The sequence below is a fragment of the Triticum aestivum genome, chromosome 2B (genome assembly GCF_018294505.1).
Source record: "Triticum aestivum cultivar Chinese Spring chromosome 2B, IWGSC CS RefSeq v2.1, whole genome shotgun sequence".
NCBI classification, from domain to species: Eukaryota; Viridiplantae; Streptophyta; class Magnoliopsida; order Poales; family Poaceae; genus Triticum; species Triticum aestivum.
In genome coordinates this window covers 259,261,868-259,277,237 of record NC_057798.1, presented here as the reverse complement: position 1 = coordinate 259,277,237, position 15,370 = coordinate 259,261,868, and the positions used below count along the sequence as shown (strand labels likewise).

Below are 15,370 nucleotides of genomic sequence, written 5' to 3'. Positions count from 1 at the left end.
AGTTGGTCTAAGCATTCTCAAACCGGGACGGATACTTGGCTGGCTGGTGGAAAGATGCTCGCATCCATGTGCATTACATTCGCGGTCCAGAACAAGCGTTTGCATTCGAGCGAGCAAGGGACCATGGTTTCTCAGAGAGGCCGTGAGAACGACTGAACGAGTGCTGCGACTACGGAGGATGTATCATCCTAACACTCTCCAGGAGTACATTGGAGAGTGTTAGGATGATACTCCTGCTTAACTGAAGCTGGTATTGCGAATGAGGCTTCGGAATGGAGCATCAGGAAGGACCTAGTTGAGTGCATCGTCTTGCTTCAGATTTCTGTGTACTTGGGCAAATTCTTCAGGAAAAATAGGGAACAAACTGATAACAAAATTCTTCAGGAAAACATAAACTGCATCGTTGAGGAGCTTGAAACCGCTGAGATGCCTCACAGGCAGAAGACCCAAAAAAAATGATTTCTCAAATTATCAGTATAGGGGAGGACGCAGGGAAACCAATATCAACATCATATATCACCCAACACCAACACACAATTCCACTCCTCCGCTCCCGTTCTGTCATATCTAATCATTATACTCGTAAATAGCAACAGAGCAAACAAAAAGACCAGCAATAATGAACAAATGAAATTTACTCACGTCAACCAATGGCCCTAATTGATAAGCTGCTGCAGATCGATGCGCCACGATGAGGCTAGCTGCTTCATTATCTGAACAGGTGTCGCCCCCTCCCAATCATCAGGCAGCTCGATGGCAGTAGCTTCGTGAAGTCCGAATAAGAGGTCATTCTTCGCATCTCGAGGGATTCCAAGATAGTCAGATCCATTTTCCATTACCAGATCAGTCAACTGCATCAACAACCGGGACAATCATGATTTACACAAGTTGCTCAGGCAATGCATTCAAGTATTCAACTCAAATATTAAACTGTAAGTTTCCCGACTTCTGAGTACACAACCAATCATACCAGTCTAATAACATCTCTTCCCAGAAAACTTTCGTTTGACCAATATGCTGCCTACCGTTTAGTAAAAAAGAAAATAATATATAATCACAATTATAGTTTCTATACCATCATCTGGCAGCAGTAGCTATGCCTGAACAGAATATAAGTTATGGTACTGCATTGGCTTCACAAGTAAATAGAAATAACTGCATCTCTATTAGTTCTGCGACATATTAAATGTTATCTGTACTGTCCAGCAAACAAAACAAAACTATCACCTCCCTTCCGAATTATAAGACGCCTTGGATATTTCAATATGGACTACATATGACTGAAATGAGTGAACAAACACACTAAAACGTGTCTATATACATCCGATTCAGAAAAAGTTAGAACATCTTATAATTCTGAACGGAGGGAGTACTATTTAACAAATGAAACTCATTTGATCACTGAAGAAAGCATAGCTATCATTCACGTACTTCATGATCTTCCTTGTAGCAATCCAGTCAAAATGAATAGCCTTCATTCTAGACCAAATGAAAAGCCAGGAGTCTGTTTGAGAAGGCAAAAGGACCACTTAATCAGTTGCACTTCTGTTCTCTATCTAATGATTTTCTACCAAGAATATGTTAAGAATGATTCCTCTAACTTTGTTGCGTAGCTAATTACTACCTCTTCCCTATTTACAGCGCCCTCATATTTCGTGGTTTAACTTTGACTGTCAATGTGATCAATAATAACCAGTCAAAAAAATGTAATCCGTAATACATGAGTCATGTGTTAAAAAGTATACCGTTGAAACTTTTTCTGGATATGAATTTCATTGGGTATGATTTTTCTAGCGCATAACCCATGTTCCATTGGTCAAACTTTAACCTCGAATCCTCTGAGTGCCACATAAACTGGGACAGTGGGAGTACATAGTTATTGACGGATAAACTCATTGTAGATGCGTTTTTTACGGGTTGTAGGTGCAAGTTCTACAAGGCAAAGCCCTTGCCCGCTTAGCCCACCTAGATTGATTTAGGTGTCATCATTATGGCTGCCCAGCGCCAAACGCTTTTTAGAACACTGGTTGATAGGTAGAGGCTATTGATTGATCGTCTAACTTCCCTACTCAAATATATTCCTCATTCCTGGACAACTTGGAAACATTTAAACATTCACCAATACCAAATCGTATTCACTGCTCCATGAATACCATGCACACTTAACAAAAGCAACATGCCAGGTGCACAAGGCCTACTTGGTGAACAAATGCACAAATTCCAAGCGATGAGGTTTTTGGAATATTATACGTGCCTCATTTGCCCAAAGGCAGATGTGGGGTGCAGACTGGTCCCACTTGCATCTCGGCCACAATGATGAGACCGAATGGCTGGAATTGGATTTATGCATTTCTTCACCATATAGGCGGGGCCTTGTGCGCGACATATATTGCCCACAACGAAAGCAATATCCACAACTATTATAAAAGCACAATGCCGGAATATTGGAAAATATACTAGGCAGAACTGTGAATTCAGGAAACGTCAGTATCTTCAGCTCCATCCCCACTAACATCAGGACAGCATCATATTGCCACATCCAAATTTCCTAAACTAATTTGAAATGTTCATGGTATGTTATCTCACCAAAAGGAACGGATAGTTGTGCACACGATACTAGAACAGTATGCAATTTTCAGTGAAGAACAATATGCAACTGTTTAAAAATGCTAACACATGCACACTGAAATGCACTCTTTAGAGTGGTGTGCCGAGTCATAACATGAAATAGCACTTGATTTTTCTTTTTATAGTTCAGCACCAGTTTTGGCATGAAAAGAAAAACAACTTTGACATTTCCCTGGTATATTTGTCACTAAGTCTACAAACATCCCCAGCATTTCAGATAGAATAATTTTGCTCTTAAAATGGAAGATGGTAGTTTACCTGCTGAAGCCAACTCAAAGCTATATCATAGAAGCTTTCTTCTACAAGGAATTGTCCAACAGCATGTAGAACCTCATTTGAAACCTCGTTCGACAGTTGATCGACGACTGGTCCAGTTTGCTCCATTAACTTTACAAGTAGCTCAGCATCTCCAGTTGAAAGAACCTCAGCATAAGCCGAATCCATGTCACCAACATGAATAGCATCCATCACGCGAGTCCAGGATTCCCAAAGTGGACCTCTTCCATCCCCTTGATTGTCATCATTCAAAGCCTCTCCATCAAGCTCAGGAATCGCAACTCTTGCAGCAGCCCTTGAACTTCCATTATCTTCACCAGCTACTCTAATAGCTTCCAGTGTCGCCTCATCTTTAGAGGCCCTCCATGCACTTCGAGCAGAAGGACCCTCCCCAAACCTAAATGGCCCCTGTCCTTTGTCCCATCCTCGCCTCGGACCCGCTTGATCGTTACCATTTCTGGGTACCCTGGTGTCAGATGAAAAAGAATCTAATCCTCTCCTGGAATTCATTCCGCTTCGTGATCCAGAATAAGTGTATGAATCCCATTGCTCAGAATCTGGTCTCCAGGATGGGCTTCTTACACCAGAAGCCATACCATCTGCAGAAAAATACCTATCTGCGAATCCTATCCTTCCATCGCCACCCCTACCAAATTTTGAATTAGAGTACTCATGAAACCCATTGTATTTCGCAGATGATCTGCCAGGAGATGAATCGAAGCCCAAGGTTGAACCACCACCTCTCCTGCCTGATGACAATGATATATCCCTAGCCATTTCCTCGACAACCCTCTCAAGACCACGTACTCTGTTTTCGAGAGTAACCATGCTGTCATGAGATCCTCCCATGAAATCCTGAAATGCGCAAAACACAAGTGATATTAGGTAGCTTTCCAAAAGATGTCTAATAAACTTAAAATCTCTCCTCATAAGTAGGATATCTAATGATATGTGGTATCATTTGGATAAGTAACAAACGATTAGTCAATCACCAAGCAAAACATAGTTAAAAAAGGCTCGCCTAGGCTCTAGGCGATAGCGAAATACCTAGCACTTAATGTGCGCAAAATTGCACTTAAGCGTGCGCTTTGGTCAGAAAAGCGCATGGCGGTGGCAAAACACACAAGTAACGCCTAGCCCTTTTTTAAATTTTGATCCGAAATGACTGTAAATGGAGTCGATTTTACATCCAACAGTATAGAAGGTTATTTCTAAATAACTAAACAATGTAAGCCCGGTTCATTTGTATTACTATGTAAGATCATAGCACACAAAGATTGGCAGCAGCCCCACACAAAGACAAACATGCCATATGCCAATAGATTTATAATTTCCCTTTCACATACACAATTGCAGAGAGATTCAAATGTTACATACACAGAATGTATTTTTCCTGCCATCAATCTGGAAATTAAAAAGGTGTGATATTTTATGAGTGTGCAGTTAGAAGTAAAAGAACGAATCAAAATTCAGAACTTCCTATGCTAAAAATATCAGGATGGAATAAACCTGCAACATGTTCATGAGACTTGTTTGCTGTCTCTCCAACTGTGATAACTGCTTCTGTATGACTAACCAGTTTGTTTTATTATTTATGAATGGGCCATCTCCTGGTATAGTCATTGGTGCAGAATCTTTTGCACTGGTTTCACACCTATCTTCAACATCAGATGGTCTAGCCTTTGCGTCTTTGTTTCTATTTCCTCTTTGGCCAGCCCATTTATTTCGAACATTTTGAAAACTAGAGCTAGCCCGCACTTGAGTCAGACTTCCTTCATCATCTGCAGATCCATTGCTATTAGCTGCACCAACAGGATCGCCATCTACTTCCTCTGGATCATCTTCGCTTTGTAGATGAGATTGTAGAGTCTTGCGGGGAACTACCACCTCAACAGCCAAGTCATCTGTGGTTCTCGTCTCAAGCTTTTGAAAAAAATCAGGGTTCAGTTCCCTGTCAGTTAGTGTAGGTCTTTTCTTCAAGAGAACTGCTGCTTTTTCAGCTATGCTACTGCCCTTTGCTTTCTCATTATTGCTAGGTGAATCCAGCTTCGTTTCACTGCCAGTTGCTTCCTTAGTTTTACCATCTTCTGCGCGCAAATTGTTTAACATTCAGCATACAGATATATAGTAAATACCCTAGTAATACCATGCACTTGTTCGACAAAAGAAAAGGTTGATACCATTTGTATCTTCACCTGTTAATTGCTTCCACAACTGCACAGCATCAATCACGCTATCTCTGACAGGCCTTACCTGGAATTATGTTTACAGGAACAACATATCAATTCATTATGGATATGACTTGTGGACATCTGAAAACAAATGGAACAGCAGCACATCCTACATTTCCGATATTGTGAGGTGGATTATTTATTACCTTATCAAAACGGCAAGCCTCAAGAGCAGCTATGGTTGGAGCAGCCCCATCACCTATCAAGTGACCTGAATAGGTAGCCAGGACACACAATGTGTCAGCAGCTGCTTTCCTGGTAGCCCAATCACTGTTCTCAAGACAGTCACGGATACTTTGCAGTGTCTGTTGCATATTCTGGGGACTGATCGCTCCAACCTGAAAGGCAGGAAATCAATCATCAACAGATACTCAAACAAGGATGTCAGTAATCATGCTGATAGTTTCTATGATTCTATCACCATGGTGATTTATGAAATATGCAGAAAGACTAGCAATTGCGTAAGCAGCAAGTTTCCATGATAAGACCATATGAAGCTCCTAATTATAACAACAAAAGCAATTCGGCATTCCAGTCTTATGGATGAAGCCAGAAAATGAGTGCAGAACACTTGCATGGGTGCATAAGATCATATATGACACATTGGAGCCTGGTAATATCAGTAAAAGTAACAAAGTAACGATCAAAAACATAATCCAACATATTAATCTCTAGACTAGAAGTCAAGCCCTCAGCCTAAAGCTCTTAACTATTCGTCTTACACTCCCAAGTGCGCACAACGATAATAAATTCCTTAGCTCAAATAGCCAATGAGCAATAGAATAGGTCCAAAAAAACAGTCTTCTACGCTATAGTCTCAGCTGGTACATGAATGAACACACTGACTTATCCAACATATCAGGAAAAAAATACACGCCATATGCCTATGAGCAGGTAAAAGAAGTATGTATTGTAATCCTAGCTAAAATGGCAAGAATGAAGAGTTGCCAGAAGCAACTAGAAGTTCAGCTAAGATACTATTTGAAGCTTTAATCCTAACTGCATAATACTTTAGATTGTTCATGCCTTCATGGAGCCAAACAGTATTTAAAAAGAAACACAGCCTTATATGCCCAGTGGCAGGAAATAAATGCCAAAGATCCACCAAAGTCACACTATGATATCGATTCTTCACCTTTCCAAAATAGTAGTCCATTCTCTTGACAGTAATCCACAAATACTTTACAGCAGAGAAAAGAAAACACTAGTATTTCCATCCTAACAGCTGACAATGAGATATACAGGCCACATCCGAAACTGACTAATATGATCGTAACTAAGGAAGACATTCCCATCTTCAGACATAAAACCAATGTGGGTGGTCTGGATGACTTTAGGATTATGGTTTTCGAGTCGCGACTCATGCGAGTCGCTCTGGGGCAGCAACTCGGAAGAAGTCGAGCCTGCGTTGTGACTAGTCGCGACTCAGTGTCGCGAGTCGACACTAAGCTGAGTCGACCATATTTTTGTGACTCATAGACTAGTCGTCGACTAGTCGCGACTAGTCGAGTGACTCGAAATCCACGATTACGGGATTAGCCAATACAGAGAGGCAGCCATCTCCAACAAAAATAACAACTACTAGCAGTCTAACATGAATTTTCATCGCCTAGAATTTTTTTATGTCAATGACTCAATTCATCAAGCATATAGCAAGCAAGACAGAAATTAGGGAGCCAGCCTATACCTGAGCCAAGCTTCCGATGACATTGAGCAGTGACCCCTTGGCCTGCACACCCTGTCCGCCGACCAACTTGAAAACCCTGGAACCAAGCTTGCCAAACATCCCCAAGACACCAGGTCCAGGGCCTGCCCCCTCCACTGTTTTTGCCAAGCAGGCCGCGGCCCCGCTCTGCACAGTCTTGCTCTGCTCTCCCATGACCTCGAAGAGCGGCTTCACGAACAGTGCGACGGTCCCATTTCCCGCCTCACCAGCTGCTGAAGCAGCAAGCGGCCGGAGGTACACCGCCGCTAGCTGCCCCACGGCGTCGCGGCACGCGTCCCGCACGGACGAGTCGGAGGCCGTGTCCTTGAGCCGTCGCGAGAGATGCGCCATCACCTTCTGCAGATGCGGCGCCGCTGCGTCGGGGTGCACCGCGCAGAGCGTGGCAAGGAGACGTATCGACTCGCGCCGCGCCGGCGAGGCGAGCCCCTGGGTGTCGGACGCCAGCGCGTGGAGGAGCATGGGCACGGCGTCCGGGGACGGCGGCGACCGGATGAAGCGGTCGAGTTCCTCGACGGCGATGTGGTGCGTGTCGCGGTCAGAGAGCTTGGCGAGCGCGGAGAGCACGCGCGACTTGAGCTCCGCCATGGCAGCGCTCTTGGACGGCGCCGCGCCAGCGGCCGCGGCGGCGGAGGCAGGGTTCAGCGGCTGCGCGGTTGTGGGCGACCTGGGATGCGATTTTGATTTGGAGACCGCGGTGGCCATTGCGGCGGATTCGCGTGGGGAATCTGGGGAATGCAAGAGTGGGGATGGGGATGGCTGCTAGTTCAGATTTGAACTGGTGGGATGTGGGATTTGGGTTAAAATTGGAGGCATCCGGTGGCGAATTCGGGGTGGATTTGGTGGGATTCGTGGAGCTTTTGAATCGGTCGATGGGTTTGGGGCTGGGTTTTGTGGACGATTTTTGGAATGAGACGGTGGGATCTCTCGCCTTTGGAGCGGAGATGGGTGGTGGGGTGGGGGAAGACGAGGAGTGAGCGAACGAGTTCAAGATTCTTCCGAGACGATGGGTGAGAAGGGTGGAAGATGGTGGGTGGGGCCACCTTGTTAGTACTCCTACTCGGCATGGGAATATTAAGCCGGAAGGAAATGATTTGGAGCTGTCAATAACTTGGGCCCATCTTGTCACCAATCGACTCTTTATAATTTGACGGAAATGTTAACGCCCACACGTGTGGGCGTTAACTAACTCACCCACACGCCTCCATTACCGTCCAGTAACTTTTACACGAATCTTGACACAAATTAGCTGATTTTGTATGCCACGTAGGACAACTCGCGTGTGTGGTGTGTCAAAGAGGTCGTCCACACATCCATTTTACCACACGGAAGGGACGGTGTATGGGCGTTTAGCAGTTCGCCCACACACCAATTTCAGTCACGCACAAGGGCTGGTGTGTGGGCAGTTTGCCATCTCGCCCACACACCCGCCTCCTCTCCCACACCCAAGCTACCAGTTGCCATGCGTTTTGAGTGTACATGGCAACTGCCCTAGTGTGATTGCAAGCAGATGGCAACTCTATTTTTTTTATCCGAACATGTCAGTTGCCATATGTTTGGCATGGTACATGGCAAACTGCCCTAGCGTGCACGTAAGCAGATGGCAACTCTTTCTTTTTTAAAATGGCACCTGCCCTAGCGTGCTTGCGAGCACATGGCAACTCTCTCTTTTACCCGAACATGTTTTTTGTCATGCCTTTTTTTGTAGCGCTACATGGCAACTGCCTAGTGTTAGTAGGTGGCAACTCCTAAAGTTTTGAAATCATGGCAACTGCAGTAGACCAGACCACACATGGCAATAGCTGTAGTTGTCCAAAAAATGGCAATCTGGAACTTTGAACGGAGATGGCAACTGCAGTTGAGCAAACATGGCAACTGTAATTGTCCGACATGGCAACCGTAGTTCAGCGACATGGCAACTGCACTTAAACGAACATGGACGAGGGTCCGGCCCATGGCAACTGCGGGGCGCGCGGTAAAGTGTCACGTGGGGCGTGCGGAACCACGAGGTACGAGACCTGATGTACCGGGCGTGTGGGCGTTATCTATTTCGCCCACACGCACGCGTGTAAGAGGAACCGGAAGGGAAAAAGAGGCGTGTGGGTGCTAGTTGTTTTGCCCACACACATACGTATGGGCTGGTCCTTTTAGGCACCACACAGAACGTGTGGGCAGATTCCTTAACGCCCACACGTGTGGCAGTTAGCGGCGTCCTAATTTGAATGATTTGAAGATTGTTCGCCACGCCTGCCGCAACCAGGGATGAAAACGGACCAGATTTGGAATGATAATGGTCATGCCATATCATATTCCACTTTTTTCGATATCAAAATCGGTACGGACGCAATGATGATGCATTAACGAATACGGGATACAACCAAATATAACAGAAACAAATATGATACGGTAATGGAGCGGTGGCGAACCGAAAGCGAACAAGAAAAATCAGATAATACAAGAAAAAGAACATGCCTCAACATGACCATGAATAATAATTTTCGGTAGGTAGATCCTCCAGGTGCGGTTGGTCCTCCAAGTCAGGATTCTCTTTCCCCCTCGCGACTGTGGTGGCTAGGGCAGTCATTCCCTCCAAGCTTCATCGGTGAGCCCGAGGATCCACCTCCCCCTGGGTGTTGCTCATGCGGCCGATGGCGGGAGGGAATTCCAGTGCCTCGGCTCTGGTTTGTAATTTAGGTTAGAGTTTTTCCTTGCTCCATCTTTGAATAGGTCTTCCGAACTTCAATCCTACTTGAGATCCTCCGTTGGTACGGAGTCAATGGAGCTCCGGCGTAGATCCATGTTGCCTCCCGGCGAGGTTAGGGTTTCTCGTCGTGCATACGTGATGACGAGATTTGGTGTCGGTCGCTTTAGATCGATTTTCAAGGGTTCAATGGCGACGATTGCGGCTCTAGGGCCCTTGTCCTTTGGGGCACATAGAGACTTTTTAGTTGTCATCGACGACACCTAGCCGGCTTCGGTAGGGGAGAGACGACAACGGCATGTCAGCGGCTCGTTCTGGTGACGTTAGGGGTTGTTCGATGATGCATGGTCCCCGATGTAATTTGTTTTCTTTTTGGATGCTTTTGTACTTATTATGAACTTTTGTAATAGATTTGATTTCTTTTTCACATAGGAAAATAGCCTTCAACATGCCTAAGTGTACATGTTAATAAAGGGTTCATGGCTTCCTGGCTTCAAGGCATTACCGTTACAAAAACGTACACTTGAACATAAAAGAAAGACAGGTATATCATTCTCTACGATCTTATGGTCAAGCTGGCACTAATATGGCTCGTTCATGCATGGCAAGAGGCACACCACCAAATAGTACATTGGTTTTTTGAGAGGTGTGAGCCTAGCTGACTTATAGGCATTAGCATTGCAAGCAAAGCTAAGAATGTAAAATTCATTAAAGCATCAACAGAAATAGGAGCAAGTGTACTACACATCAAATAGAGACTGAATCAGGACAACATGTATATAGATGATTTAATCAAACTAGAAAAATAAATAAATTGAGCATGAATCGCGTCCCAAAGATGCAACTTTTAAGTCATCTTCAACTCAAGACGCTCGTAAAGGCACTTAGGGGAATAAAATAAATATGATGGAATTAAAAGCCATGTAAGCGCTCCATGTTTCAAAGCTAGACTCTTATAACATGCGTTATATGCCGGCGGTTTCATTCAGCGATGCATCTTGTGAGGTAGAAAAATGCCCAATCGCCTGAGTCCTTTTCTTGCATTGATACCATAAGTGACACCAGGATTGGAGGGCCCAACTGCGCTTTAACCATGAAACTTGTCCTAGTGCCCTCCTTTGATGCCCAGCGTTGTAGATGTCCTTATGGACTTGTTAATGGTGAAGGGAGATTAGCGGCAACAGCGACATCACGCGGTGACGACAAGGTGGTGGCAGTACAGGAGAGGAGAGTTTGCTGGCGGTAGCGGGCAAATGGAGAGCTGGCAGGCATGCACCGTCGGGCTCGTGTAGTGGCAATGGCTGACGAAGTGGAGCATTGGTCGGCGAGTGCGGTCAAAATGTTCTATGTGTGGGTGTGGGTGTGGGTGTGCGAAAGAATTGTGTTGCATATATTTAGGTTAGGCCTGGGTTGAGACGTTTTTGGGCTAGGCTACACGGGAATGTTTCATGAAAATGGGACAATTTATTTGATCGGATGTCCAATCACAATACCGAATATTCCGGTATCCGCTGGATATCATCGTTATTGTATCCTATTACGTACATGGTACAGGTACCGGTATCCGATACCTTATCCGGGTGAACTGTAAAATCTCATTTCATTTTGTCTAATTTCATATTTGGTCAAACATTTATCCAATCCGGTTCACCCTTAGTAGCAAAGGTATAATTTGATCATGCTCCATGACCATGACCATAGATAAGCAATGCCAAGGTGGCACAAGAAGTGTTTTACATGACGACCACAACCCTTGGACAATGACACCACATGTTGACCACTTGCTAGCTGACAAGGCAAGAGCCCATCCACACGCAGTAGTCTTGCAGCCCTCCAGGTATTTGTCCTTCCACAACCACCTACCCGAGGACCACACTAGCTGGAGGAGAGGCGCCATTGAAAATGATGTCGTTGTGATGCTTCCATATCATCCAAGCCACAAGCGCCATGACCGTCGAAGAATTTCTCGAGACCTAGGGCACTGGATCTAACGAGGTCCACCATTGCACAAGCTCAGAGTCTTGGTTACACATCCATTGGGGTCTTCCCCACGGTCGGAATGTTTCAACCCAAACTTTTCTCATGAGCACAAGTCCCAAGAGTATGGATTGAATAATCTAACGGGCCTCGTCACATAAAAGGGCAAGCTGTCGGGTGCGGCATCCCATGCCTGGCAAATCTGTTCGATGTCCAACAAAGATATTGCATGGGACCGGTGCATGAGATCGCCAAATCTAAACCGGACTATCGGTGCCCGCTAGACAGCAAACTGCCACAAGGCCACACTCACGATAAAACCACACTCACAGCCATGCCGGTCCATGCAATGTTAGCACTATACATCCATAATAGTTTGAATTGGTCGATACAATGTTTGAAGATGCACTCACCGTGTGGATTGTCTATCGTGTCAAAATAGATCAATACCGAGAAATTGAATGAACAAGATTACGCAACACATCCGAACCATCCAAACAAGCTTTCTAACGTGTGAACTTCTCGACTGTTTTTTCCTACCACATGTACACAATTTGAATCTTTTAACACCAATTTCCTATCAAGAACACAAACTAATGATCCAGAAAAATAATAAACCAGGATCATGAACAAAATGCCTTTGATATGTCCATACAAATAGATGAATCATAAACACAAGGATTTAATATCCATGGGTCCCCCAAAATTACCCACTATGCCAAAAATACATATCACAAATCACAATAAAAGGATAAGAATAAGCGAAAATCAAGAACTAATAACCTTACTTTATAGGGATGTAGGAGAGACTCCTGATAACCCACAAGTATAGGGGATCGCAACAGTTTTTGAGGGTAGAGTATTCAACCCAAATTTATAGATTCGACATAAGGGGAGCCAAAGAATATTTAAAGGTATTAGCAGCTGAGCTGTCAATTCAACCACACATGGAGATTAATTATCTGCAGCAAGTAATCAGTAGCAAAGTAATACGATAGTTTTGATAATAGTAGCAGCAGCATCGGTAACAGTAACAGTGATAGCAGTAATTTTGTAGCAAGTGTAACAGTGATGATAGCAGTAGTAACTTAGCAAGAACAATATAAAATAAATTCGTAGGCATTGGATCGGTGACTTATTGGATGATATTCATCATGATACAATTATAACCTAGGGCGATACGGCACTAGCTCCAGTTCGTCAATATAATGTAGGCATGTATTCCATAAATAGTCATGCGTGCTTATGGAAAGAACTTGCATGACATCTTTTGTCATGCCCTCCCATGGCAGCGGGGTCCATATTGGAAACTAAGGGATATTAAGGCCTCCTTTTAATAGAGAACCGGAACAAAGCATTAACACATGGTGAATACATGAACTCCTCAAACTACGGTCATCACCGAGAGTGGTCCCGACTATTGTCACTCCGGGGTTGCCGGATCATAACACATAGTAGGTGACTATAACTTGCAAGATAGGATCTAAAATATGGATATAATGATGATAACATAAACAGTTCAGATCTGAGTTCATGGCACCCGGGCCCAAAATGCCAAGCATTAAGCATAGCAAACTCACAACAACATCAATCTAAGAACATAGTGGATATAGGGATCAAGCCCTAACAAAACTAACTCGATTACATGATGAATCTTATCCAACTCCTCACGACCAGCAAGCCTACGAAGGAATTACTCACTAACGGTGGGGAGCATCATGAAATTGGAGATGGAGAAGGGTTGCTGATGATGAAGAACGAAGATCACCCTCTCCGGAGCCCCAAACGGACTCCAGATCTGGCCTCTCGATGAAGAACAGGAGGTGCGGCGGCTCTATCTCGTGGATCGTGATAATTCTTTCTCCCTGATTTTTTCTGGAAAAATAGGATTTTATAGCGTCGGTTTCAAGGTTTGCGGGGCCACCGGGTGGGGACAAACCACCTGGTCGCGCCAGGAGAGGGGGGCTGATGACCCACAAGTATAGGGGATCTATCGTAGTCCTTTTGATAAGTAAGAGTGTCGAACCCAACGAGGAGCAGAAGGAAATGACAAGCAGCTTTCAGTAAGTTATTCTCTACAAGCACTGAAATTATCGGTAACAGATAGTTTTGTGATAAGGTAATTCGTAACGGGTAACAAGTAACAAAAGTAAACAAGGTGCAGCAAGGTGGCCCAATCCTTTTTGTAGCAAAGGACAAGCCTGGACAAACTCTTATATAAAGGAAAGTGCTCCCGATGACACATGGGAATTATCGTCAAGTTTGTTTTCATCATGCTCATATGATTCGCGTTCGTTACTTTGATAGTTTGATATGTGGGTGGACCGGTGCTTGGGTACTGCCCTTACTTGGAAAAGCATCCCACTTATGATTAACCCCCTTCGCAAGCATCCGCAATTACGAAAGAAGAATTAAGGTAAACCTAACCATAGCATGAAACATATGGATCCAAATCAGCCCCTTACGAAGCAACGCATACACTAGGGTTTAAGATTCTGTCACTCTAGCAACCCATCATCTACTTATTACTTCCCAATGCCTTCCCCTAGGCCCAAATCAATGGTGAAGTGTCATGTAGTCGACATTCACATAACACCACTAGAGAAAGACAACATACATCTCATCAAAATATCGAACGAATACCAAATTCACATGGCTACTTATAACAAGACTTCTCCCATGTCCTCGGGAACAGACATAACTACTCACAAATCATATTCATGTTCATAATCAGAGGGGTATTAATATGCATAAAGGATCTGAACATATAATCTTCCAACGAATAAACCAACTAGCATCAACTACAAGGAGTAATCAACACTACTAGCAACCCACAGGTACCAATCTGAGGTTTTGAGACAAAGATCGGATACAAGAGATGAACTAGAGTTTGAGAGGAGATGGTGCTGGTGAAGATGTTGATGGAGATTGACACCCTCCCGATGAGAGGATTGATGATGATGACGATGGTGATGATTTCCCCCTCCCGGAGGGAGGTTTCCCCGGCAGAATAGCTCCGCCGGAGCCCTAGGTTGTTTCCGCCAAGGTTTCGCCTTGAGACGGCGGCACTTCGTCCCGAAAGCTTCCTTCTTCTTTTTTCCAGGGCAAAAAAGACACCTTATATTAGAAGATGGGCATCGGGGGACTTCCAGGTGTCCCACGAGGCACGGGGCGCACCTAGGGGGGTAGGGCGCGCCCTCCACCCTCGTGGACGGTGGGGGCCCCCCTTTGGTGCTTTCTTCGCCCAATATTATTAATATATTCCAAAACTGACTTTCATGGAGTTTCATGACTTTTGGAGTTGTGCAAAATAGGTCTCTAATATTTGCTCCTTTTCCAGCCCAGAATTCCAGCTGCCGGCATTCTCTCTTCATGTAAACCTTATAGAATAAGGGAGAAAAGGCATAAGTATTGTGACATAATGTGTAATAACAGCCCATAATGCAATAAATATCGATATAAAAGCATGATGCAAAATGGACGTATCAACTCCCCCAAGCTTAGACCTTGCTTGTCCTCAAGCGGAAGCCGATAACGAAAAATATGTCCACATGTTTAGAGATAGAGGTGTCGATAAAATAAAATACAGACATGACGGCATCATGATCATTTTTAGAATAGCAACATTGTTGGAAATATACCCTAGAGGCAATAATAAATTAGTTATTATTATATTTCCTAGTTCATGATAATCGTTTATTATCCATGCTATAATTGTATTGATAGGAAACTCAGTTACATGTGTGGGTACATAGACAACACCATGTCCCTAGTAAGCCTCTAGTTGACTAGCTCGTTGATCAATAGATGGTTACGGTTTCCTGACCATGGACA

The 15,370-nt window shown here is 44.4% G+C and overlaps 1 protein-coding gene across 5 annotated transcripts; it reads right to left on the bottom strand.

Moving 5' to 3' along the window:
* Positions 1-440: 440 nt before the first annotated feature.
* Positions 441-7,906, bottom strand: LOC123044666 (TORTIFOLIA1-like protein 1). Of its 5 annotated transcripts, XM_044467484.1 has the most exons (7): positions 6,823-7,906; positions 5,282-5,473; positions 5,085-5,157; positions 4,414-4,991; positions 2,887-3,759; positions 1,432-1,504; positions 441-851 (listed from the first exon to the last, which is right to left on the bottom strand). In XM_044467484.1, exons 1-6 carry the CDS (start codon positions 7,561-7,563, stop codon positions 1,475-1,477), a joined length of 2,487 nt encoding a protein of 828 aa, XP_044323419.1. In that variant the 5' UTR covers positions 7,564-7,906; the 3' UTR covers positions 441-851; positions 1,432-1,474. The 5 variants fall into 5 exon arrangements, with proteins under 5 accessions (XP_044323419.1, XP_044323417.1, XP_044323418.1 ...); XM_044467482.1 differs by lacking the exon at positions 1,432-1,504 and having other exon boundaries at positions 5,100-5,157; XM_044467483.1 differs by lacking the exon at positions 1,432-1,504 and having other exon boundaries at positions 4,414-4,988; positions 5,100-5,157.
* Between the last annotated feature and the right edge of the window lie 7,464 nt (positions 7,907-15,370).